Here is a 24,028-nt window from a genome sequence, read left to right on the forward strand (position 1 = left end):
ACAGTCAGTAAATCCTCAAAGGAATTACAAACACCGCTATTATGAAACATCTGATTGACAACAAACTACTTACCAATAGCCAACATGGATTCAGATCTGGACGCTCAGTCCAGACAAATCTTATTGACACATATGAATGTGTCACCAAACTGCTAGACCAGGGTATCCCTGCTGATATGATTTTATTAGACTTTGCAAAGGCTTTTGACAAAGTTTGCCATTGTTGTTTGAAGGCTAAACTTTTAGCTACTGGGATACATGTGGAGGTTGTTGAATGGGTGATGCAGTTCCTCTCAGGAAGAAAGCAGAGAGTTGGAGTGTTTGGTGATAATGGACAAGAGTTTTTCTCAGAAGTTGCTGGAGTTGATAGTGGCATGCCCAAGGGAACATTCTTGGGCCCAACACTTTTCAATATTTACACTAATGATGCTCCACGGGCTGTAAGAAATAAGATGAGCCTCTATGCTGATGATTCAAAGCTTATTGGGCCCGCGGAGTCGACAGCAACTAGAGCCACCATACAGGAAGACCTGGATGCACTTTCCCTTTGGGCCTGCCAATGGAAGCTTGAGTTTAACATCCAGAAGTGCAAGGCAGTACATTTCAGGAAAAAGAATGAGAAGTGGCAGTACCATATGAGTGGGGGGGATGGCTCTAGACAATTGATTGGTTCCTTGGTAGCTGAAAGAGATTTGGGAATAGTTGTCGATGAAGAATTAAAATTCAACAAACACACCCAAACAGCAGTTGCCAAAGCATCTCAGACTCTCGGAATAATTAAGCATACAGCACGTAGCAGATCATCTAAAGTCATGACAAAGCTGTACAAGGGTCTTGTGCGACCATTGCTGGAGTTTGGGATGTGTGTTGCCACACCTCTGAATAAGAGTGACCAACAGAAAATAGAGTCTGTTCAAAGGCGCGCAGCCAAAGCTGTTGATGGATGCAAGAACCTTGACTATCCATCTCGCCTGAACAAACTACAGCTCCCAACACTTGTCTACAGCCGACAGAGGGGCAATGTCATTATGGCTTACAAGCTACTGCATGCTGATTCTTCTTCTCAGAGTCCTTTACAACTTGACAAATCATCCAGGACAAGAGGACATAGTAAGAAGCTGCTCAGGAAGAGAGCTCAGAGCAGACTCCACAACCACTACTTCTCCAATAGAGTGGTGGGCCCCTGGAACAGTCTTCCCAATGCAGCTGTCACCAGTCCCTCTGTCAATGCATTCAAGATTGCCATTGATAAGAATTGGTCCACCAAACCATGGAAAACAGAGTGGGATGCCACCAAACCAGTGACTCCTCATCATCACTGACCAGCGACTCTACAGGATCTTTCCTTATTTTGCTGGACAATACGATTTACGGTAATTTAAGGTAATGAAAAAAATGTATGTTCTGAGGGGGAATTTTCCGTAGGGGGGGGGCTGGCCATTTTCTGGGGGTATTTTTAGCAGGGGTACTTTCCATGGGGGGTATTTTCCACAGAGCTACTTTCCACTGGTGGTATTTTCAATGGGGATACTTTCTGCAGGGGGTATTTTTGTGAGGGGGGAGGTGGTTTCTGTTTTTTCCAGGGTATTTCTGGGGAGGGGAGGGGTAAACACTTAAGACGTTAGAATCAGCAAGAAAAATCAATAATGTGTCAATTGTTGTCAAAATTTTCTTTTTAATTTAAGTTTGAATTTACTTGTTTAATTTAGTTCTTGTTTGTTTTAAGTTTTAATGTTGCCCCATACTTATAGGTTTAAGTTTGTCTATTTAATTTACTTATGTAGAAACCTCAAACAATATTTTTTTTTTAATATCATTAATGAATTACTGAGATTAATGACTTAATGAAAAATTGCTACTGGTATTTACAGTTCACATGTGTTCACTTTTTTTTTTTAACTTGAAAACAATTTTGAAGTTTTTGCCACAATATCAGCAATAAGCGTTTTCAGCTATGGGTTCCAATCCCCAGCTCTGGCTCTAAAACCTACTCTGAGAAATGCTTGATTTACTATGCGGATCCAAGCCTTACTTGAGCCTGAAAACAAAGCTAAAACTTTTTGGCTCCTAAATTTTGACAACAAAATCTCATTTTGTTTTTTTCCCCAAAAAAATCCAGAATCTTGAAGACTAGTCCCCAAAAACTCCCTGAATTTTTAAGACTTGTCCCCAAATTTTAATATTTGAGAGTGGAAGCCCTGAGTTTCATTATTTTAACTGTTTTATTTTTAAGTTTGATTACCTAGACACCTATTCTGCAAAGTTTAATTGGCTGCTGGGACATTTGGAAAGATCAGCAATAAAATACCTCTCTTTTTGTTCTAGTATGTCTCCTTCAAGAGGTGCTATTCTGCAAGTTTGTCTTTTTATTATACCTTGACTGAGCAGAAGATTTATTTAGTGAGGTTTCATTTTTATAAGGTAAAATTCTACTTTAGTTACTTTTAGCTGTCTTGGAAAGGGGCTAGGTTAGGAAAATAAAACTTTCAGGGATGGGTCTACAGGCTAAAGCATGTCCCAGGAAGGTATTTTTAAGTACCTACCTCCACTGCTTCTTCCTATACAGGGTCCTGACCTTTAAAAATCTGTGTGTTATAAAAGTGAAACCTTGAAAAATAGATCTTCTGCTTAAATGAAGTAGAACAAAATTGTTTTCAGCTTCAAAACTTTGCTAAATCCAAATTTATAAGGTTTTATTGATATGCAAATACATTTCCTAAATTTTGAAAAAAAAAAAAAATTGATAGGGCTTAAAATTCTACTGAAAAAACAGAAATTGCAATTTCAGAATTAAAGCCAGAGAAAAAGAAACTGATAACTGTAAATTAAGGTAAAATGTTGTTTTGTCATAATTTCAACAGGTATGTAGTTATGTAGACAAATCTCAGGACCCTCTAGAGGGAGAAGGAGTGGAGGTAGGTACTTCAAAATACCTTCCTGGGACATACCTTATTCTGTAGACCCAACCCTGCAGGGGCGGATCCATGATTTTTTTTTTTGGGGGGGGGAGGGCGGAAAATAGGTTGATACAAAAAAAAATTGGAGGGGGGGGCAAAATAGGTTGATCCAATAAACTTGCATTAGGAGCAAGTTTAATTAATGAAAACTTGAGTTAATTAAGTAAATTACAATACTTTAGACTATACTAGGGGGGCGTGCACCCCCCTTGCCCCCCTGGATCAGCCATTGCATCCCTGAAAGATCCATTTTCCTAACCTAACCCCTTTCCAAGATAGGCAAAAGTAGCTAAAGTAGAATTTTACCTTTTATAAGAAATATTATTAGAGTTCATCAAAGAAAATTGCCCTTTAGAGAGAGGATTGGAGTGAGGTGCTTCAGAATTTGGCAAATTTCTGATTAGCTCAATAATGAGATAGCTAAGAAATAGAGATAGGCAATGGTATCTTTAGAATTGGAATTTTATACTGAATTGAAATATTGCTAATTTGCATCAGAAATATACTGTACCCCTACACCCATAATGTGCAAATATATAACCTGAATTGCCTGAATGCAGTAAATTTTCCATTATTTTGACAAACTGTTAAATAATTTAATAAATTTGAATAAAAGAATAACATATATAGAATTCAGATCATATATAGCCTACAACTCAGGGTATATAATTGCATATTACAGGGAGTGGGTGAGAATAAAGCTAACTTCCAACACAAAGGAATGTTATATTCAGTATCAGAATGAAATTTTGATTCTAAAGGTAAGTTTATTACTTAGTTCAGCTCATTCAGCTTAGTTCTCATTCAGCTCAGTGCTCACAGAAAGCAAATTTTTTTGGCAGACAAATTTGTGAGTTTGCATCATGACAGCAAATTTGCATGGTATGCCTCACACAATGCAAAATTTCAAATATGGTTTCTAAAAGACCAAAACAAAAGATTTCTGGATTGTCACTGCTTTTGTGTTTAAGATGTTGGAGACATCCACATTTTCTTTGTCAATTTTCTTGTTTGTAGAAGTTAATTGTATTTTGTCTTGCAAATATCTGTTGTGCAAATAAAATCTAACTTGGAGTTGAAAGGTGCAAACTGCAAATTTTGGACATGCAAAGCTGAAAATATTCACCTGACATTAATATAAACCTTATCCAAAAATCATTGGCCAAGGGTCCTAAATACATTCTTGAAAGTTTTGTTGACCTAGCTCACCTACTTCTCAAAACTGCAAAAGTGTTCTAAGCTACAATTTTTTCCTATATTTATTAACAATTTTCCATTTTATAGGCTAGTTTCAAAAAGAAAAAAAAACTGAAGCTTTGCAATTAAACTAGGGTAACTTTACAGCCTAAAATAAGTATATAAAATTGTACAACAGTGAAAATAGTGAGGATAAAGGTGCTCCCCCTGGAAAATATATTAACTGGGATTATTTTGCATATTAAGAAGTAAGAACTGTTTTCTTAACATGTCTCCTTCTGACCAGGACTGGGTGTAAGTTTATACCAAATTTTTGGTAAATTTGCAGGTGGGACAATAATTTAGCTAGGATGAAAGTGAAAATGTCATTTGATGCCTTTATTATGCTCTCTCACAACACAATAATTGCTTCTGTTGCAAATTGCATCTTGAGTCCTTAAAGGGGCCCCAAATGTATTTTATATGAATTATGAAAGAGCATAAAAAAAGCTTCAAATAATGTTTTCACTTTCATCCTAGCTAAATTATATGGCCCATTGCAAATTTACCTTGAGCCTTATACCCCCACCCCCCTAATGTGCACATATATACCCTGAATTGTCATTTTCTTTTTCATCCTAGCTAAATTATTGTGCCACCTGAAAATTTACCAAATTTTCTAAGCTACAACTTTTTCCTGTATTTATTCACAATTTATTAGCCTATCTTAAAGGGTAGCTAAAAAAAACACCTGAAACTTTGCAAATAAACTAGGCTAACTTTTACAGTCTAAAATAAGTGCACAAAATTGCAAGGGCTTTTGTGAAAGGAGGGTTGAGACCAGAGGTGTAACTTCATCAAAATCTTGGGGAGAAGGGGGCAAAGTTGGAGCTGATTGTCCCAAATCAAGTGAAAAATGAGCCATAGCCTATAGTAAAATTAAGGCAAAGATATATGCCATTCAGGAAAATTGATCTGTTTCTGAGGATGCTTAAATTAGCCTATGTGGGCCCAGGCCTATCATAGTTTTGACAAGACTTTTGAAGACACTAAATTTCAGCTTGGGGAGAGCAGCCCCCCCCCCCAGCTCTAGAGTAAACTACGTCCCTGGTAATACCCATGTCTAACTCGTATGTATTGCCCTCACCTCTTCCGGTAAACAATTCCAAAGTCCTTCCATACTTGAGCTTCTGAACAAAGAGCATTTATTGGTAAGGTAATGGACTGATGGTGTGATGGTGCCACCGTCAAAGGGTTTGCCACTGTCAGTATGAATCTGATAGTTCTAGCACACCACACTGGTTAAGACTTTAGGTCCTATTCGGTAGATAAATAGTGTTCGCTCAGGGCGCAAAAACATCTAAGAAAAATCCCCAAGACATTAACAAAGCTTAAAACTAAAGAACAAATTAAAAGCAGTCATATTTATAAAAAATGAAGAAAATAAAGACATTTTGTTTTTGATTTGGAAAAATGTCCAAAAAGTGTCCTTTTTTTCAAAAAGCTGCCTTTTTTGACCCAATAGTGTCCCGGTGACCCTCAGAGTAAAAAAAGTGTCCAAAAGTCACTAAAAGTGTCCATTTGGCATACCCAGAATTAAAAACAAATCCGTAATGCTTCTTCTGGCAAACACTATAAAATTTCATTTTTATAGATAGGAGCTGAATCAGATGACATGATTTTCATTAAAAATTTGACTTTTATGGGGTGTTTTCACCTTTTTTGAAAATTTGGCAAATCTTTTTAGGCCCATTAATGGATAATACTATAGTTAAAAAATATTATATATTTGGAATCAGGAATTGGTTTTTTGGTACATCTATTAATATGGAATTGATTCCAGATCATCAAAAATCTAATTTTTTTTTTTTGCAAACTTTCCGTTCTCAGTTAGTAATACTTGATAAATAGGTAGATGCTAATAGGTACCGATAAATAATAGGTGTGATAAATAGGTAGCCTGCTGTGAAATAGAAGAAGAAAAGATGCTTTCCCCTGACTATAATCATCAGGTTGACGAAATAGCAAAAAATGCTATAAATATTGACCCGGCAAGTACCCGGCTAGCTCTGTAGTCCCACAGAATGAAGCAAAAGGAAAAGGGCTAAATAGTATCAACTGAAAAGCCCGCCTGCTGTGAAATAGAAGAAGAAGAAAGAAGCCAGAAGTGATTGTTGACTAAAAAAGGGCCTACTTGCCTATTATCTTGACTGTAGTGTAAAAGCAAGAAGAAATAAAATTGTTTGAAGATGAAAGAATAGAGACTTGTAAATAATTTCAAGAGCATTTGCAAATAGTTGTCTGCAGAAAGAGCAAGCAACTCTGAAAAATAATAACGTTTGTAAAAAAAATAACGTTGGTAAAAAATTAGTAGAAATAAATTGTTGAGTAAATTTAGTGCTAGACAAGTAGTTTTAATGCTGATTTGGTGAAAAATCAAATTTCTTTAATAAAAATATGTATACAGCAGGGAAATATTCTATTTTGTGTGATAAATTTGCTACATATGTTCCTTTTATGTCCCAAATTTCCAAAATATGTCCCTTTTATATGTCCAGTTGGCAACCCTGATATTATAAAACAGAGTTTAAAAGTTAAATGTTGACAGCATCAACTCAGGAAGTGGTTTCATGGGTGCCAAAGCAAAAACAACAATCATGGCTAATCTCTTTTTTTTGTAAGTTGAATATGCATTCTTTCATTTTGGAAGAGTTTAGTATTCTTTTCTTGGAAGGAAAAGATTGGTATATAGGTAGTAGAATAGTATTTTGGGGTATAGGCAAAGCCTATAATAATTAGGGCCAATAAGAAGGAGAGACAAGTAGTTTTAATGCTGATTTGGTAAAAAATCAAACTTTTTTTTACAGAAATATGCATACAGCAGGGAAATATTCTATTTTATGTGATAAATTTGCTACATATGTTCCTTTTATGTCCCAAATTTTTAAAATAGCCTACTACTGTTAGTAGCTTACTACTACAACTAATACTTGCCTAACACTTCTACTAGCCTGCTGGATAGGAGGGGATTGTTTATGACAATTGATTGACTCTGGCTGAGAGGAGAGATTTGGGACTTGTTGTTTTATAAGGAGCTAAAATTTAACAAGCATGCACTAACAGTAGTTGCCAAAGCATCCCTGATCCTTAGCATAATCAAGCATACTGTACACAGCAGATCATCCAAAGTTATGACCAAACTGTACAAGGGTTTTGTGCAACCATTGCTAATAATTTGGAATGTGTGTTGTAGCCTAACACCCCTGAACAAGAGTGATCAGCATAAAATAAAACATGTCCAAAGACAGGCAACAAAAGTTGTTGATAGACAATTGAATAAGCTCAAGCTCCCAATACTTGTGTGTAGTGTTGAAGAGGGGATGTCATAATGACATATGAGCTTTTGAATGCTGACTCCTCTGGTCAAAATCTGTAAGTTTGATGAATCCCTGAGGACAAGGGGTATAGTAAGAATTTGTCCCAAAAAAGGGCAGATACCAGAGTTCACAACCACTACTTCTGCAATAGAGTGATTACCCACTAGAATAATTTTCCTGGTACTGCTGTAATTGCTCATCTGTTAATGCCTTTAAGATTGCTGTTGACAAGAGTTGGCACATTAAGCCACAGAAAACAGAGTGGGATGCAATTGAGTCAATGGCTCCCCATCATCACTAACCAGCAACTCTACAGGATTTTCTTTTCTTCATTTTAGGGCTGTTTTTTCACTAATCAATGTGCTAAGATCTTACATTAAACTCAAAATCACCAAACTTGTATCTTCTTTCTTCCACCAGTGTCTGCACTTCCACCGCTTGGCTCAGGATTCGTTGTCATCAACACATCTCTACCATAGAACCATCATGGTCTCTATCCTATGGCATCCTCATTAGGTTTTGAAAGTTAAAGTCCCCAAGACTCGTAGAAAGTGATTGTGCCCAACACAATCAAAAACACAAATTTTCTTGCTCTCATGAATTTACATTTGAGAGGAGCAGAGAATCAGTTCCTGGCACATTCAATGATGCCAGCCATCATGAAAAATTTTGGCTGCACTAGCCTCTTAATTTCCATCTGTGGAAACAACCCCATATCTCAATAAAAAGTAAATTGCCCCTTGGCATAATTTTAAATAATCTAAGACCAAAAATACAAAGACCAGTGACGACGATAGGGGTACAGGGAAATGAAGTAAAATTTTGAGCAAACAATGAATCGCTTTTTTCTGGGTCCCATCCCCTAAAATAATTGAATGAATAATGCTCAGCAATGAGGGATGAAGATAATATTGAAGACTGGAAAGACAAGGCTTCAGTAAAGGGATCACAACTTGTCCGCCAGTTGTGCATTGAGGAAAAGGGCAATCTTTCACGTCTTCCCGCAGGGGATCTTCCCCAAGGGATTCCTCCCCCTCATAAGGGAACAAACCCTCTTTTGAGTTAATAAAACCATTCTCAGATTTCTTCCCAATTTTCTTCAATCCAACCCACAATTCAGTATCTCCTAACTTTCCCCCAACCTGTTGTAGGTTGTTCATCTCTATTCTGTAACCATCTTGTTTTATTCCCCATGGGTCTTGGACCTCTTTCCTCCCCCCCCCCTATTATTTATGTTAGCTAGGCACAGCCCATCCAACTTTTTATCTCTCACCATATTGTTCATATTATTTCTATTAGCTAGCCCCTTTGTCAGCCCAAATGTTAGTGAGATTCCTGCACTAACCCCAATGGTTACGCATCTATCGGGTATGTCAGTGCCCGATTTACAATATACCTTGCCTTTAGGTACGATAACGTGATTGAATGGTCCCAGGGGCCACTTTAAGACCAAGGGTTACCGGTAAAATTTCTAACTATCTCCTTGGACTCTACCTAGGCTAAAAAGTCAAAGATTATATAGTATAAAAAATCTTACTGTATTCAGTCACGCTACAAAAGGAACTAAAAATCACAGTTCCAATTTCCCCCCAGTTTGCTCACCATGTGCCTGCGGTGAGTGGATTTTTCCAGCCAACCCAAAGCCTTACTAATTACTGGTAAATAATCCCCAACTGTGCAATTAATGCCTCGTGGTTTTGTTTCACCAACTACGTAATTAAAGAAGGAAAGAAAATGGCGCAACCAAAATTAAAGGAAAATTGATAATTATTACAAGGGGGAAAGAGAATAACTAATGGGCCAAAAGACAAGAATCTGGGAAGGGCATTTATCAGAAACAAACTAGGACCAACAGTCATAACAGTCTCCAAGTAAACATTGGATAACTTGACTTGCAAGCACTGAAACCTGCTGCATATCAATGTGCTAAGATCTTACATCTTTTGTCAGAAAACTCTTAAAAGTGAAATCTTTGAACTAAGATCTTACATTTTTGGTTGTTTTTATGCAAGTATCTTTCATCATTCTGTTCTGATGGGTGGTCTGAGAACAATGATGAGTAGATCATCAAAGTTCTCTCATCATTGTTCTATATGGCAGAAAGAAGATGGCATCTTTCGCATATTTTGCTAACAACAGCAAGCTGTAAGATCTTAGAACAAAGATGAGTTGAAAAAACAATAATCTTTGCAGAAAGATGAAAGATCTTAGTGCTAAAAAACAGCCCTTTTGTTGGACAATGCAATTTAAAGTAATTACTGTTACTACTCCTACAAATAAGGCAAAAGGTATGAAGGTGAAAAATTGTAAGGGTTGTTGAATCAACCAAAAAGCATGTGCATGAATCAATTGAACCAAATCAAAACATGCTATTAGCATACAGTTTGTTGAAAAGATATATCAAGAATATCTTAGATTGTTAAGTTGAAACTGTCAGAATATGTTAAGGTAGATTTTAACTAACCAGAAGGTACTATTTGCATACTACTTCTACAATTATTGCAACTAGTGAGGCTAATGGTATTAAGACATAGATACCCTCAGTAGGGGGAAGTAGGGCCTCCCCCTGTGAAGTTTTGGGACTATAAAGTAATTATAAGGAAATTATTAATCCTATGGTTGGCTGCCTGCCAATAGGTTTTAACCCTTGATTAGGGCAATAGTGTAGGTCTCAACTTTTATATGATGGCAAACAGTTTTTTATGATATGGTAAAAAACTGTAACTATATAAAAAAAATTGAGGGTCATTAATAAAGCAGCAAATTGTACACTGATCATTTTAAATGTTGATGATTAATGTATACATTTAACTTCTTTGAGATTTACAATAAATTCTTAAAGAAACATTTTCTTTGGTTCTGTAAAAACTGAAGAAAGAAAAACTATTTCTTTTAATGATGTGGCAACCTATTATGACCATTGTATTATCCTATTATCCCATCCTATTATTATGGACCATTTTCTGAGTAGATGCCAAAGTTTGGCAAATTTCAGGGATAAATTTTTTCATGGGGATGTACTGCTGCTCCTGGGTGTTTTGGGGACTACTCTGAGGGACGTTTTATAGGGACGTTAGGTTGTTTTATAGAGAATAGTCTGATGGCTTGGAAAGAAGTTGTAGTTTAAATTTGTTGAGGGCTATTGTTCTTTCCTTATTATTGTTTATTTATTTGTTTGTGTGTATACAGCCACTTGTTTTTAAATACACGCATGTATGTATGTATCTAAAAAGAAAATATCTAACTGTAGGCTAATTCATCAAAATTTAAAACTTTTATTTTTTGTTTGAATTTTTTCTGGTGCTTTTCTATCAACTTTGATTTTACAGTCAGAAGCTATTATTTTAAGAATAAACACAATTACTGGTTATCAATTGTCATTGTGAAAGACATTCTATAATTCTTCCTGTTTTTAAGCTCTAAGCTGAATATTGTGAACAAATGGCAAAATTTCTCCACAAAATTTTCAAAAATCAAGAAAAGAGTACTGAAAGTAGATGCCAGTATTTTTCAGCTGCCGAAAATTTTGAAATTTGGATCCCTGATCTTACCTACATTTTTTTTGGTATTTGGGATGGGGTCACATTCTGCCAACAGCAATAGCAAAAAGTCTTAGCAAATAATTTCTTTTAATCTGCAGCAGATTTGACTTTACATGTTGTTTTAATAATATATTTTCCAAAAGGATAAATTAGATATTTTGACCTCAGGTGCACACAAATATGATGCTACTGCAGTGTTGGGACTTAGGGCTAGTCAAATAAGCTTGAAACTGGATGTGTGATTATGCTCAAGTTCACTTAAACACTGCAATACTTCTTAAAACTGGTAAGCATGGCTTAAGCCCAGATATCAATTCCAAAGTCAAGGATATGTATTCACAGTCATCCATCTCCATGAAACTTTGGCAAAAAAAAAATACATCTCCCATTCCTCAAAGAAAGCTCATACTTTTCTTAAGGAGTACCCAGCAAGGTGCAGCTTCTTCAGTTGATTTTTTCATAACTGACCAATCTCAGTTGCACTGCACTAGGTCAGTAATTTCTTTGGTATCCTTTGAGACGAATGTCTGAAGACTTCCATTTAACATAAGGAAGACTAAAACTGTTCTGTGCCATGGGAAGTACTTACCTCTCCTGCTGATATGACAAGGAAGTTATGCAGTTCAATCTACCAATTACATCATATTCAAATTTTGCTTTAATTGCCATCTACTACCCAACCTTTACAATACAATGGCCCTACCTAATGTATAATGTATGCCCTATTTTTGAAAAAAATTCTCAAAAATTAAACAAATAAAAAATCTGTGCTACTTCTCTGTTTCCCAAATTTTTGCCAGATGTGCCACTTTTGCACAGAAGCACCATTTCCCAAGATTAATTAAAAAAAAAACTTTAACAAAAGAGATTTTTCAAAGAGACGTAAAGAGCTAAGTTAAACCAAAAAATAAGCAGAAATAAAGTATATAGTTTTCCAAGCATAAAATAACAACAAATTACCATCAACAAATAAATCAAAACCCCTAAACAAAGAAACCACAAAACAAATAAATCAAAACCCCAAAACAAACCCAAAATCAAGCTGAATGTTAGTATTCCTCTTAATATATTTAAAAAAAACAACAAAAAAACAAACACTGTCATTACCAAGATTACTGAAGAAAAACAAATGAATATGGATTGATTGTTTAATATATATATATATATATATATATATATATATATATATATATATATATATATATATATATATATATATATATATATATATATATATATATATATATATATATATATATATATATATGATGCAAATGCATTTGACTTAGCAAAAGTGTTTTGATAAAGTATGTCACAGGAGATTTATATATATATGTATATGCATATTATATATTAAACAATCAATCCATATTCATTAGACTTAGCAAAAGCATTTGATAAAGTATGTCACAAGAGACTAAATTCTAAACTCCACACAATAGGCCTCCACCATGAAGTCATAAATTGGACAATGCAATTTCTTACCAATAGGAAGCAGGTGGTAAGAGTATTTGGAGATGGTGGATCAATTTTCTTCTCAGAATCAGTGGATGTAGAAAGCAGAGTACCCCAAGGCATGGTTTTGGGCCCAACTCTATTCAACATCTATATTAACGATGCATCTTCAATCATGAAGAATAAGATATGCTTATATGCTGATGATTCCAAAATAATTGGTCCAATTTATGACCCCCAAAGTACCAAAGACATCCACGCAGATCTTGACGCACTCTCAACATGGGCAAAAACCTGGCGACTTGAATTTAATATCCAAAAATGCAAGGTCATACACTTCAGAGCAAACAACCCTCTCTGCCAGTATTTTATGGAATCCAATGGTGGTTATAAACAGCCACTTACAACCAGTCACTGCAAAAAAGATCTGGGAGTCTTGGTTGATAACAAGCTCAAATTCAACTTACACACGCAGTTTGCAGTAGCCAAAGCCATCCAAACTCTCGGTATAATAAAGAGAACGTTCTGCAGTAGATCTCCAGCAGTGATTACTAAGCTCCTAAAAGACCAATCAATTCTGGAATCAGTGCAGCCACAAGCAACAAAATGCATAAGGGGTTTTCAAAATTTGCCATATTCTACCAGACTCCAGAGGCTCAATATACCATCTCTCACATACCAACGTAAGCAAGGGGATGTATTGATGACATAAAAAATTGATCTGTAACCACTATATCATCCCTGACTTATTCCAGTTAGATAGTTTGTCAAGAAAAAGAGGGCACCCCCTGAAGCTCTACCGGAAACGTGCTAATACAAGGCTGCGAAACAAATTTTTCTCCAACCTTGTGGTTGGCCTATGGAATTCCCTTAGCCAGAATGCAGTTATGTCCCCTAATACTGAAGCCTTCAAGTCAGCTGTTGACAGAGATTGGTGCAGCAAGCCATCGCACATAGTTTGGGATGTGCCTGATGACTATAGTCACCATCATCATCATTGACCAGCATCTACAGGATTCGTCCTTATCACTGGCAAGTGCGATTTAAGGTAATACGTATATATATATATATATATATATATATATATATATATATATATATATATATATATATATATATATATATATATATATATATATATATATATATATATATATATATATATATATATATATATATATATATATATATATATATATATATATATATATATATATATATAAGAGACAGAATGAGAGAAAGGGAGGGGGAAGGGATAGAGGGGAAATGTTTATCATAGGCAATGCAATTGCAGTGCCTAAGTAAAGACCAATGTGGGAACAAAGTATTATTTTTTTTTTTTTTTTTCGTTTTAGACATGGGAACTTTGTATCACAGGAGTTGTTGCAGAAACTTCGAAGATGACTCATTTGATTGGAAATTAAAAGGCCTAGTGCCCTTTTTAATAGTCAAAAGGGATTTGAGGGAAATTTCCCCAAACACATGCAATCAAAATTTTGAGACAGCCATTTTGTCCATTATGTTTGATAAGCCCAGAAATTATACATTTGAGGATGCCAACCTCCCCTCCCCTCTACAGCCCTCAGGGAAAGCGTTGTAAGGGACCTATTGGATTGCTAATCAGAAGTTTTATGCCCTTTATGAGATTCAGAGTGACGGAGGATGGATTCCTCCCCATACACCTCATATTTTCCCAAAATGCATCTGATAGAAATTTTGAGATGGCCATTTGTTGTTGTAGAAACTTCGAACAGGCTCATTCAATTGGAATTTGAAAGGGCTAGTGCCCTTTTGAATAGTTGAAAGTGATAGGAGGGCATCTAACCACCCCTCTCATCCCCACCTTTTCCCCAAACACATCCAATCAAATTTTTTAGATAACCATTTTGTTCAACATAAATGAAAGGTTAGGAATTAATGTCTTTGAGGATGACAAACCTCCCAGAGCCCTAAGGGCAAGGGTTGTAAGTTATGCCTAAGGGGCATATAAGGTACATATAGAAAAGTTGATTGTAGAAACTTTGGAGGGGGCTCTAAAGCCCTCCTGATGCCCCCTCTGATTACCAATTGTGTTGGCAATCAGAATTTCTATATATATATATATATATATATATATATATATATATATATATATATATATATATATATATATATATATATATATATATATATATATATATATATATATATATATATATATATATATATATATATATATATATATATATATATATAATATATATATAAATTAGGTATGTATTAGAAGCTACTGTTTGAGCAGTTTTTATGTCCAACATGAAAGTCCTTAAACTGGTTGTTTCCTTCTAAATAAACCTTTTGTTTTGTTATCCCCCTTGATACTGAGTGTTCTTGAAATATTTTTCTTTGCTCTTAGGGTGAAAAATATAATGACAAACGTCTGGATGACATGATTTATCATACTGGCAATGGTCTATTGTACCCAATTGTAATATGAAAAAATTGGGTACAAATGACCATTGCCAGTATGATAAATATTTAGAAAAAGAACAGGAAATCAATTGCAATATTTGCAACACTTCCGTCACTGGATTTATTCCGCTGGGGGCGCATCTCTATGGAAAAAAACATCGCAAAGCCTTAATGGGAGGGACTAAAGTTGAATCCAATTTGAAAGGTAAGTACAATGCGAGTATAAGTAATTTCTTTAACACCGCTGATTTTTTATTACAACTGAAACGAAAGCACATTAGTAACAGGGTAATTTTTTTTAATGAAACATTGAATAATCAAAAAAAATTTTTAATACAAAAATAATAATAGAAGTCCAAATATTTTGAATTCTTTAGAATTCCTTAACATATGCCTATTGTAATGCATGATCTCTCAAAATATGACTCATTTATTTCTTAGAGAATTAGTACCTGATAATGGTATTTTATTCTTAATTTTGGTGATTATTTGTCAAATTTATCTGTTGTAAATTAAATTATTTTTTAGTTTTTTAAGTAATTTGATAAATTGTATTATATCATTTTCATATTTCATTTTTTAATAGAATTTAACAGCTTCATTTCTAACTTCATTTGATGTATTTCCAGCAGCTCTACTACCTATTAGAGTGTATAATCGTTCAGTCATTTAGTTCAGTCATTCAATCGTTCAGTCATCAATTAGGCATACTTATCGATTTTAATGGTGAGAATGTTGGTTATGTATTGGATTTGAAAAAAGTTTAATGAAATTAAAAAAGTTTTAGTTAATGATTTTCTATTATAAAATTTTTACTATAATAAATGTTGATTAATAAAAAACAACTGCTATACACAAGACAATACAGTAGTGGTATTGGCAGTTTCTTTAAGAATATAGCTAACTCGCAATTATTCAAGACTTCCCTGAAAAATATAAAAGATGGAGCTTTATCAGTGTATAATAATATGATTAAACCTTGATTAGGGTTAGTAAAAAATAGAGGTATTGAATATGGTAAAGAATTCATCAATTTAAATAGAAAAGAATTAGATGATGTATTTAAAAATAAAAAATCGATGAAAGAAGCTATTGGAAATAATAAAGGTATATAGATAGAAGAGGTCGAGATCTCTTAAATATGTTGATTACAGGTAAGGGATTAAAAATTTTAAAATGAAAAATTATTTGATAAATTTCTTCTCTATATAAATGGAGGTTGTTAATGAAGTTGTTGCTCCTTATTGGCAAATATTTGGAAAGCCTATTGTTGATGATTCGACAACGAAATATGAATTTAAAGAAATTAGAGAAACAAATGTTAATGTTTCAAAATTAGATAATTTTGAATTTACAATAAAAGATTTAGAATCTTGGATCCTTCCAAGTGATAGCTATCTTCATGCAACAATAAAAATATAGCGAGAGGATGGAAAGAATATGGATGCTGTAGATAAGGCTACTTTAAAAAATAATGGGTTTAATCTGTTTAAAAATGCTGAATATATCATTAATGGTAAAACAATTGAATCTATTGATTATGTTGGTATATCGACAACCGTTAAAAATCTATTAGAATTTTCTGATGATTATTCGAAAAGCGCAGCAACAAATATGTTTTGGTATAAACATAAAACGCAAACAAATGATTCATTTACAGAAGAAAGTGAGTTTGTAAGTACTTCTACAACTGCAAAAGCACGTAAAAGTCCAGCAATTAAAACAAAGAAAATGATAAATTTAATAGCGGTTTATTTAAAAGATAAAACAAAAGAAAGTCATGTAGTTAGTATATATTTACCATTATCAAGAATATTTGGACTTTGTCAAGACATTATTCGTGTATTTAGAGGTGTTACACATAAAATTGCGTGGAAAAGGAATAGTAACAATAATATTACTATTAAAAAGGGTCCTCAAAATTTTAAAGTAGATATAATGTATTTATCTTGGATAATAGTATTAAATCCTAGTTTATTCATTAGACATGAGTTATAAGATAACTTAGCTAAAAAGAGTTCATTTGAATATAGATGGGAAGCGTAAATTACTTATAAAAGCGATAATAAAAATGACAAACAATTGACATAGAGAGTCCTCAGTGAAAGATGCAATACAACTAAAATTGATGTAGAATTACAGAAAAAAGAAAAAAATAGTAATGCTTTGCAAAATAATATGGTATTTGATCATATGAATATTGAAAAAATTGAAGTGAGAGTGAATGGCTATAAATATCCACAAGAAGAATTAAAATGTGATTTTAGTAATGATAATGAGGATTATTCTAATGCTTATCAAAGATTTTTACATTTAGGATACAAACATCGAAATGTTGATAGTGGAACTATTATTAGCTATAATGACTTGAAAACAGTATATACATTGTTTTGCTTTGAAGTTTCAAAACATGAACCTAATATTTATGCATCTGGATCAAGTGATGTCATTGAACATAAATTATATGTTAATCTATGAATTATTTTCGATTCAGAAAATTTGTTTAATAAAATAATTTACAAATAAATGGAGAAACTTTTAAGAGAAATGAAAGTGGAAAATAAACACAATCGAACCATTAAAAAAGAAGACTTAAACATTGGAATAGAATACACAATTAAAGCAATGAAAAACATAGTAACTAAATATGGTAATAAAGTTGTTATTATTATTAATTTTGAGGGTGAAATGGTTGATATCTTTGCACCAAAACAATTTGATTCTAAAGCAGCTGATTTTGAAAAGAAATTTAAAAAAAAAATAGAAAAAGATAAAGGTATGATTTTAAAGGTTATTGAAAGAAAAAGGAAAGAAAATAATAATTATTTAGATATTGATATTGAACTTAATTAGTAGTATTTCGAACTATCTAATAAATATTAAATTAGTACATTTTATCAGTAGTATAAGAAGAATGGAAAATTTTTTAAATTACATAAAAATTCTTATTTCTGAAGACCTTTTTTGATGTTAAAGCTCATGATGGAAAATTGTTAAAATGTTGGGAATTTTCATTTAAAATGGGGTAAATTCAATTGAAAAGTGGGTAAATTGAAGGGGTGAGTGAGATAGGTGAGGCAGCTTCTGTATTTCTTATACTACTCTGGGTTTGACGAAGAATTAGCTATGCTGACGCGCTTGTTTTAGTAGCAAACATATTTGTTGACGCAGAATGAGAGAGAGAGAGCTTAGCTCTTGCTGGTCATAATGTTAGACGTCAATTTGATTTGCTTATACACTGCAATGCAATAAACCCATATATATATATGCAATGAACCGTGTTCATGATCATTCATCTGTCTTCAACCGTCTTCATGATCATTCATCCAAATGAAGCTTCTGCCAGATAAATATATCCCTCGCATTCGTCAGAGGAAGCTTATACCAGTCTTTAAAAATGCCGGACAAGGTGTAGTTTCAGCCTGATCTTCAACAAGTATCTCTTGTAGGCTTATGATCAATGCCCTTCTTCCCTGATATTGAAATCTACCAATTTGCCTCTATTGCGTTACGCAAATGACATGTTGAATCCCTGTCGTACGCTGCAGTAGATCAGTAAAAATTTACTGAAAATCTTCAAAATGAATGCCTATGAACAGCGATGTATCTCCTAAATCTTATATATTTCGTCGTTTCGGAAAATCCTCGCAAAATCAGACCAGTCAAAATCCAGTCAAAATCAGTCCTTATCGAAAAATATTTAATACGTTTACCAACTTGTCACAAAAACACATTATTAGTCCAAATTACAAAACTAAAAACCTTTAACTAGCTTTCTCTCTTGTTGTAAAACACAGCAAATAAGTAGCTGAACATGATATATGCCAGTTTCTAGTGCAGTGATTTAAATATAAATGTCACTTGTGTTACTGCCATAATTTTGTCTATCGAAGCTAGTATTAACATTCTGCTGCTTTTTGGGTTTTGAATATCATAGGCAGCGCAATAGCGCTGCCTAAGTAAAGAACGATGTTGGCACAATGTACTTTTTTTTACTGAAAAAATTCTTTTAAATATTTTCACTTTTATAACTTTAAGAAATTGAAAATTAATTAAGATTTTAAGGAATAAATATCAGCATATTTATATTAAACTGACAATGGATATTTTTTTCATTAAATTTGTTTTTTTCAGTAAAGTACAAATTATATTCAGGCTTTTATAAAGGGTAGGGGTATTGAACCCTACTCATATTAATTTCAACTCGTTTTGAGTTTGACTCTGTTATTTATTGTAATTTATGTTCGTTTTGGGTCTCATTTATTTATTGATACTGATTTGTGGTAGTTGTATGCTTGATAGATTTTTTTATTCTATTCTTGTTCTTCTTTGGTTTAATGGAGTTCTTTACTTTTTAAAAAAAAACTTATTTATGGAAAACGTGTTTTTAATTAATTAGTATTAACAGTGAGGGTTTATTGCAGTAGTGTATAATCTGTCATATAATTATATTTTTTGTTTCTCGTTACTCTCAATATAAGTTTATTTTTTCGTCAGCTTGTCTCAATGAAGAATACGAGTTCCCTACTCGGCATGAGGCTGAAGAAAAACCTAGGACATCTCCATTCAGAATCATTCAGCTTATTAAGAATCAGGGCCACTTACAAGACTGTAAGTTACAATGTTCATTACTATCAATTAATTAACTAATCGATTCATAAATGAATGCCTAATTGATTTTTAGATTTTCCGAAAACTTGACTGGCGAGTTTTTATTAAAAGTCTATTCGTTCAAAGCGGGTGTATTATACAAAAAAAAACTCTGAAAATCTAAAAATTTACAGATGCTTTTTGAGAACTTGATCCAAAGTCGGAATTTGTCTATTCATATATATCTGTCCGAAGGCCGTACACAGGTGGTTTGAATCCACCACGCCGCCTGAAATGTTTGTCTGACTTGTAAAAATGTAACAAAAATGCATATAAATAAATGTTGATGCGTTTTTGAAAGTTTTTCCTTGTTCCCCCCCCCCCCCTTAAACAAAAATTCTGGATGTGACCCTGACCTGTACCCTTTGTTTTGAAGATGAATACCCCTCTCCTTTCTCTTCCATTTCATTTCATAATATTTTAGATCGGATTACATCAACACTATTAATTACACAGATAAGGTAATTATTGAATTTGTGAACGTATTAGAAATGAGGAAAAAGTTTTTCTGTAACAAAAAATTCTTACCCTTTAGAAAATTGTCCTCCTTGGAAATATATGCAGTATATTATACTGCAAGTGACTTACATGTACTAGTTAGAATACGAGCTAAAGGAGCTGTAAAACCACCAAAAGGGCTCACCAAAAGCGCAAAATGCCTTTTTTATGGATATCCTCCGTGGGGGGGGGGGGTATTCCGGGGGAAATGCCTAGTACTGTTCCTATGTATTTACACATTTTAAATGAAAGCCCTTCTCCCCCCCCCCCCAAAAAAAAAAGAAAATGTAACCCAGACCCCCCCCCCCACCCAAAACCACCTCGGAAACTAATAAAAAAACAACTTTTGTTAACTGAAAGTAAGGAGCGATATTAAAACTTAAAACGAACAGAAATTATTCCGTATATGAAAGGGGTTGTCCCCTCCTCAGCGTGGCTAGGAATATACTGAAGATAAGTTCTTATGCCACTTGAAGCAAGATTATCTATAATACTAAGACAATGATAAGTGTCAATATCCAGCTTACTGAGGAGCTGAAGACAGCAACTCAAGGCTTGATAAAGAGTCAGAATAAACTATAATATTATTTGAATTAGCAATCAAGGGTTTATTTTCCATAAGGTGTTCTAATGCCATGATTATGGCATTTAACTCTGCAGACATTATAGATACATTATGATACAATCTCTCACCTATTGCGATTTTCAGGTGAGGAAGGAAGGCACCACTTGCTACCTTCTCATTCATTTTGGACCCATCAACAAATATTTGGAAATGGTTTTTATAAGTAATTGTATTAAATTCAGCAAATTTTTCTGGACAAAAGCAATGGGGGTTAAATCTTTAGTCCGCTTTGAGAAATCAGTATTTATTATGGGATTGACCAATTCCATGGAGGGGATTGGGGGAGAGTAGGTGTAATAGACTTTGCGGGTACAGGAAACTTCTTCTGAATATTGGCATACTCATCTGCAATGCCTCTATACATGGAAGACCAAATATGAGACGTATTATATCGTTTTGTATTGTTTCAATTTTTTGCATCTGGTTCTTTGCACATGCACCATAGACGATGAGCCCATAGTCAATATGGGGTCATAAATAATGTTATTGTGGGCAAAAATATACTTTTTCTTTAATGAATATGTTTATTCTTAAATGGGACGGAATTTACCATTCAACCTTAAGGTGCGAATGGACTACAATTGTTATCAGTTTTTGAAAGTTGAACCTTTAACAGAAAGTTGTACCCATGTAAAGTCCCCATAAAAAATTATATTTTTTGCTATCCTGTGAAACACAGAAAAATAAAACAAACACTTTCGTTTTGGCTATGAATTATTTCCACAATCGAGTGACTGCGTTTTGACAATGAATTATTTCCACAATTGGGAGACTGCGTTTTGACAATGAATTATTTCCACAATCGGGAGACTGCGTTTTGGCAATGAATTATTTTCACAATCAGTAGACTGTGCGTTTAAATCTCGGGTTTTTCTTTTGAGGGAACTATCCTCAAAACTCACATTCCCCTGTCGCTATGTGTTCATGTTTCTTACATAGTATACGTGGTTTTTACGGAAGTAACTATGGTTTTCTTTAAAGGAAGTTGATGTTGATTCAGAAGTAAATAAAAGTGAAATGATCAGAGGATTACTCGCTGGAAAGGGATAGTGTTGTCAAATGCTCTCTTATTGTTCAATTTATGAAGCAATTTTTAAGAATTTAAATTTTTAAATGTTTTTTTTTTTTTTGTAAGCTTAGTCCTTAAGTTAATCCTTTGCACTTCTCCTTTACCAAAGGAGTGTCGTTCTTTGGCTTAATTAAACCTGTGGTATGTGTTGTTTGGATAATTTTAGTTATCTCAGGCTATTTTTGATTATAGATGATTGCACTAGGCTAAGCCTAGAGACTTCATTGTCGGAAGTATCTTTATTGCGTTTGATTTGTAGATCTTTGGTGGGGATTCTCCCGAAGGAAAGTTTTTTTGTGTTTCCAGGTTCCTAGGTTTGTGCTGGACTGAAAAAATCATAAACTTAAAACCCAATGCCTATTTTTGCTTTTTTTTAGTAGCTTAAAGGATCGGCACATGTAATTGAATTCGGGAACTGATTTGAACATCAGTGGACAAACGATAGCGGTAAGAAAAATTTGTTGAAAGAAAAATTTATTGCGCAGATTTTCAAAAAAAAAAATTATGGACACAAATAGTCAACTAAAGTTTATTAATGGTTTCATCATTGATCTCAGCTTAGTTCTCAGCTCAGTAGTGGGGTCTTTTAACATAGACATCTCTGGCTATTTATTTGTATCCCTATTTTTTGTAATAATTATGATGAAAATCGACGCTGATTTGGAAATCTGCTATGTGTGCCCAGCCCTTAAGGCAAAGAGTATGGCTAACTTACTATAGTTGGAACTGGCGGTTTTATTGCTAAGAAAAAGACTTTAAACGCCATGTAGCGTTTGGTAACACTTGGCATTTTTGCTCTGTAATAATAAGATTAATAAATTTAACTTGTGTAGTTGATAAAATTAGTGTAGTAATAAGAGGCTGATCTCGATTCCTGCAAAAAAAAAAAAAAAAAACGACTACAAATCTTTAAAAATGCCAAGTGTTGCCAAATGCTAGATGGCATTGGCGGTCTATTTTGCCAATGCTAGTTTCCTCTTTTTTAAGTTACGCATACTTTTTAAATTTATGTGTATCATAGTTTAGCCAACTGTATCATATGGTGTTAAAATTTATTTATAAGAGCAGATACTCTGTAACTGCTTTTGACTAAGTTTAATAGTCCTTTATTATTTTTTCTATTGAGCTTCATGAGCGGGTGTTTGCAAAAAGAGAGGTGGTAAGGAACAATTTTTCATGTTCTATTATGGTAGTTGTAGCCTTTAATTTTGGCTCTATCTATCCTGGGTTGTTCTAGCTAAATATACTGAGGATAGACCGGTTGTATGAAGTCAAAGGTTATTTTCTGTAACAAATAAGTTTGGGGACTGCGCGAGAAATAATAACAAAGATGGTGTGTATCAAAGAGGATCGCTGATTTGATCAAACGATAGAACAGGATGATTAACTGTACGTTTTTAATATAGCTCTTGATCTATTTTGACTTGAATGCCTTTTGATTTTGAACGGCTGAGAACTTTCAGGAGGTAGGTAAGGCACCATCTAGGGCATGAAAAGTGAACAAATGTTTGAAGAATGTCCAAGTGATGAGGTTATAAAAATTGTTGAGAATATTAAATCAGATTCTGCTGGGATTGATGGGGTAAATCTAAGGATATTTAAAGCTATATTGATGCATCTACTTCCTTCCTTGCTTCAATTATTGTCATATCTCTGACAACAGACATCTTCCCAGATGCCTTGAAACAAGCTAAAGTAATACCTCTGTTCAACGGAGGTTTGAATCAGATATAGGTAACTGGAGACCAATCTCAATATCACCGTTGTTCACCAACGCCTTTATGGTCATCTTACGAAGCATGGTACAATCTTTCGTGGAAACGACATAGTGATGTTGTTGCAACGAAAGTTGCCCAAGGAGTTGGAGCAATTCGACATTTTAAGAAATTTTTACCATCACAAATTTTATTACTTTTTTATAATGCTTTAGTCCACCCATACATTTCATATGGATGCGTGTTGTGGTCAAGCAATTTTTATTCAAATTTTAAACGAGTATAATTACTTAGAAAAAGTCAGTGACACTGAGGCATGTTATAATAAACTTAAAGTGCTTAATGTCGGGCAACTACGTGACTACCAAGCAGGAATATTCTAAGATCAGTGTTGGGATTTTATCAGTCCTGAGGTATTTCATGGTTTTTACAGAGAAAATAAATCACTTCATAGTTATAGTGCCCGCAATGCTGACAATCTAGTCATTGAATACAGAAATGGAACTAGAGCAT

At 33.8% G+C, this 24,028-nt stretch overlaps 3 protein-coding genes across 4 annotated transcripts in view; 2 read left to right on the forward strand and 1 right to left on the reverse strand.

Annotated features, from left to right (window-relative positions):
• The window catches only part of LOC148947211 (uncharacterized), a 321,142-nt gene that overhangs the window by 31,583 nt on the left and 265,531 nt on the right, over window positions 1-24,028 (reverse strand). The gene's annotated exons all lie outside the window — the stretch shown is intronic.
• The window catches only part of LOC148947212 (uncharacterized), a 172,523-nt gene continuing 150,821 nt past the window's right edge, over window positions 2,327-24,028 (forward strand). The window contains exons 1-2 of the mRNA XM_089097121.1: window positions 2,327-2,356; window positions 2,862-2,915. Coding sequence (XP_088953247.1) covers window positions 2,327-2,356; window positions 2,862-2,915 — 84 coding nt within the window. The remainder of the gene's footprint in view (window positions 2,357-2,861; window positions 2,916-24,028) is intronic.
• Window positions 14,922-21,794, forward strand: LOC148947213 (uncharacterized). Of its 2 annotated transcripts, XM_089097322.1 has the most exons (3): window positions 14,923-15,163; window positions 19,456-19,569; window positions 21,713-21,794. In XM_089097322.1, coding segments are annotated over exons 1-3 (300 nt in total). In that variant the 5' UTR covers window positions 14,923-14,979; the 3' UTR covers window positions 21,715-21,794. The 2 variants fall into 2 exon arrangements, with proteins under 2 accessions (XP_088953447.1, XP_088953448.1); XM_089097321.1 differs by lacking the exon at window positions 21,713-21,794 and having other exon boundaries at window positions 14,922-15,163; window positions 19,456-19,789.

The sequence above is a fragment of the Artemia sp. Qi Xiang Cuo genome, chromosome 11, assembly GCF_049724085.1.
Source record: "Artemia sp. Qi Xiang Cuo chromosome 11, ASM4972408v1, whole genome shotgun sequence".
In the NCBI taxonomy this organism is placed as follows: domain Eukaryota; kingdom Metazoa; phylum Arthropoda; class Branchiopoda; order Anostraca; family Artemiidae; genus Artemia; species Artemia sp. Qi Xiang Cuo.

Coding starts and splice junctions, on each gene's coding strand:
- LOC148947213 (XM_089097321.1), top strand. CDS start 14,980: ATGAAAAAATTGGGTACAAATGACCATTGCCAGTATGATAAATATTTA. Junction 15,164..19,455: donor AGTTGAATCCAATTTGAAAG/GTAAGTACAATG, acceptor TTTTTTCGTCAG/CTTGTCTCAATGAAGAATAC.